The sequence below is a fragment of the Cystoisospora suis genome (assembly GCF_002600585.1).
Source record: "Cystoisospora suis strain Wien I chromosome Unknown contig_2619, whole genome shotgun sequence".
In the NCBI taxonomy this organism is placed as follows: domain Eukaryota; phylum Apicomplexa; class Conoidasida; order Eucoccidiorida; family Sarcocystidae; genus Cystoisospora; species Cystoisospora suis.
Window position 1 is genome coordinate 1,281 of NW_027155417.1, and position 3,044 is coordinate 4,324.

Below are 3,044 nucleotides of genomic sequence, written 5' to 3' on the forward strand. Positions count from 1 at the left end.
GAGAGTGTTTGCGCCAGCTGTTCGTTCGGTGACACAGCGCATAGCCGAGGACTCTTTCCAGTGGATGCGCGGGTGCGTCCAGAAGGCGTCTCAGAACAGCGCTGGACAAGCTTCTGTGGAAAGGAACACAACAGCAAGTAAGCGGGCAATTTTTGACGGCGCGCCTCCGGGTGCCTTTCTGCGGAGATGGGGGGAGTCGCACCATAGGGCTGAATACGTGGACAGAGAGCTAGGCGAGGGCTGAAATGAAGACGAACCCGAGACCGCGGGCAGCACAGATCATCCTCCTGGCAGCCGCTAGTGGAGACTTGTCATTCGCCAGCGGGCGTGGAGTGGCGGAGCTGAAGCGGCCGAAGAGGTAGTGGACGTACATCTGAGAAGGGATGGGACAGTAGTGACGAGAGAGGGACGGGCCGGTAGGAATGCAGATCATTCAGGCGAGCGCGCGCAGGCGGGGCGTGGCATATACTCCGATGAGTTTCATGTTCCACACGAAGGTGCAGCTTGCTTTTTCTTCCAGACGGTCAGTTGACTCTCCGAACGCGATGTAGATTTGTTCTACCCGTCTTGGAGAAGGAGACTGGCATGTTACTTCAGTACAGCACTGGTGGCACTTTTCCAGGCGTCTGGAGGACAACTTCGGCCGTGCGAAAGAGCACTTCACCTGTCGGGCAAAGTCATTTTTGCCGGGGAAGATGACTCGTCTCCCCGTATAGCCGATCGGCAGAGACCAGCAGAGTTCTGTTACACCGTTCTTCGACTCGCAACACTCGTGAGTGGTCAGGTGAAAGGGGTGACAAAGTTGTAGCTTTCCTGTCGTTTTCCAGATCCAGTCGCCAGCACACTATTTTTTTCCCTTGTCCGTACGGCGTCGTACGTTGCCTTGCAGCTTCAGTGGTCTGCGGATCCAGACCTCCCCTGCTTGCACCGTGGAACCATGACTCGTGAGTGGAATAGTAGGTACTTCCCATCTTTCCTTTTTCGTCCAGTGGTCGCCGCGGTACGCGGGGGGTCTGTTTCGATGTTCGGGTGTAGACGTACTCTGCTCACTCCATTCTAGAATGACGCAGCTGCGAAGTGGGGGGACTCGCTGCTCTCGTCGTCTGGGTTGAAAGTGGAAGTGCGAGTGGGCGGGGCACTCGCTATCCCTCTCAGGAGAAACGCAGTCGCATCCAGAATCTCAGGTGCCTGGGGGATTTTGACTATTGGGTAGTCGAGGCGAACGAAGCACTTCTCACCGGATTTTGTGTACGCCCTTGTTGGCGGTCTGCGGTCTTACCGTAGGCGTTGCGCGCGGCAGTCAGCGTAAGGCTTCTATTGTACAAGTTCTTCAACTCCTCAGCCCCGTCGCGACCGCGCGGGGCCTGCACAACACTTGCGCCAGTAGGCGGTCATCATATAGCACAGCGCGCGACATACGCTGCTTCATACCAAAGCACGACACTGACTCTCCCCCGTATGCGCTGGCAGCATATAATCATAAAGAAATAGGAGCTATGTACCTAGTTACTGGAGCTATATTCAGCACATAGTCACCACACATGCGTTACACTCAGCCTTAGTTGCAACTAGGCATCAGAGGCTCGCGAGGCCCCGCAACAGGACCGCGTACGCAAGGTGATAGTTCACTGTAAGCACGAAGCTGTAGCCAAGCCGATGTCCGTGGTTCTCAGGCGTCTGTCGGCTTCCCCCACGAGTGCATACACTGTCGCACTTTTCGCGTGTCCCGGTGAAACTGTTTTGCGAAACGATACGGGACTGCACTGAGGCAGCGATAGCAACCAGCCGGCTGCGAACGTTGTCTACGATGGCATTGACGGGCCTCGAACCATGTGGACGGTCATGTTGACATCACCCTGTCCAGAATCTGAGAATTGCAAGGCCTCGGGTGCGCCTTCATCGGTGCTTACAGATATTTCGGAAGGCTCTTCGCTGGTTTCGGAGCGTTGTGTTCGACGATCACCTAGGCGGCAGTGTTGCCTCAGCGGTTCGACTGATGTCGAAGGACTGCTAGGCGCAGTCATGAAAAAGTCGGCAGCGGTTGATGAATCTCGGTTTGCGGAATGAGTTGTGTTGCTACCTGACAGCTGATGCCAACGGCAGTCCGGCGGGTCACCAGTCGTTTCCTCATAGTCCGTTCGTGCGCGATGGGTCGCCGGTGAAGCTGGTGGCTTCATGCGTACGCCGGACAACGTGACCGACCCAGAACTGGGCTGTTCTGTGTGCGTAGTAAGATCTCATTCATCGTCTTCCCTCCCTCGGTTGATGGACAGGAGCTTCACCACAAAAACCGCAAGGGTCCACGTCTCCAGCTCTGTTCTCTGCTCGGACAAGGTGCTAGTCGGAGCGCGGCCAGAGACTGAAGAGCCAGCGGTTCACAGGGTGGTGCCCGGCTCTTTTGATAGAGTGTCAGGTGGCAGCTCAGCCAGGTGGCAAAGCCCCAGCAGAGGCTCACACGACAGAAATTGCATGGATAGGATGTTTAGGTTTCAGGTTCACGCTGCGCGGAGCTGGTTGTGCGGGAAGCACCACGAAGGAATTGCCAGTGAGGTCAGTTGAAAGAGAGCACGCGAAACTGCCCGGGGAGTACAGTTTAGGATCGCGACCCAGTCTTGCCCCCAGATGCTGCAGTTGCACCAGCCTGCGGGTCCCGGCTAACTCACGAACCCGACGGATGAGCAAACTACTCCTCGCTCGCGATTTCGCTGCAGGGACGCCGGACATAGATAGAGCCGAGACATTTTGTTGTCATGTGAAAGTAGCTGTCGTTACGATCCCTGCTCATCGGCTCCTGGAACTCTCGAGAAAACGGGAGTAAAGTCAGCGGGGACGAGTACAAGGAATGACCTTTTCGGCAAGCCAGTGAATAACACAATATTTTCCAGCTGGAGAGCCGCACGAAACACAGCGACCGCTGACAGCGTTTGAGCATGATGGAGTGGTGACGCGTCCTAAATAAGTCGATCCCATGCTCCTTCTTTGCCTTTAGAGGAGATAGGGCTCCTGTCGGAATGTCAAAGGCTTGCGGGACTCTCCAGGTGAGC

General features: G+C 56.0%; 1 protein-coding gene across 1 annotated transcript; it reads left to right on the forward strand.

Moving 5' to 3' along the window:
• Positions 1-67: 67 nt before the first annotated feature.
• CSUI_005402 (uncharacterized protein) lies at positions 68-1,239 on the forward strand (the record flags this gene model as incomplete). Its single annotated transcript, XM_068065578.1, has 1 exon — positions 68-1,239. A coding segment is annotated over one exon (165 nt), but the record flags the coding sequence as incomplete, so codon positions are not given.
• Positions 1,240-3,044: the final 1,805 nt, after the last annotated feature.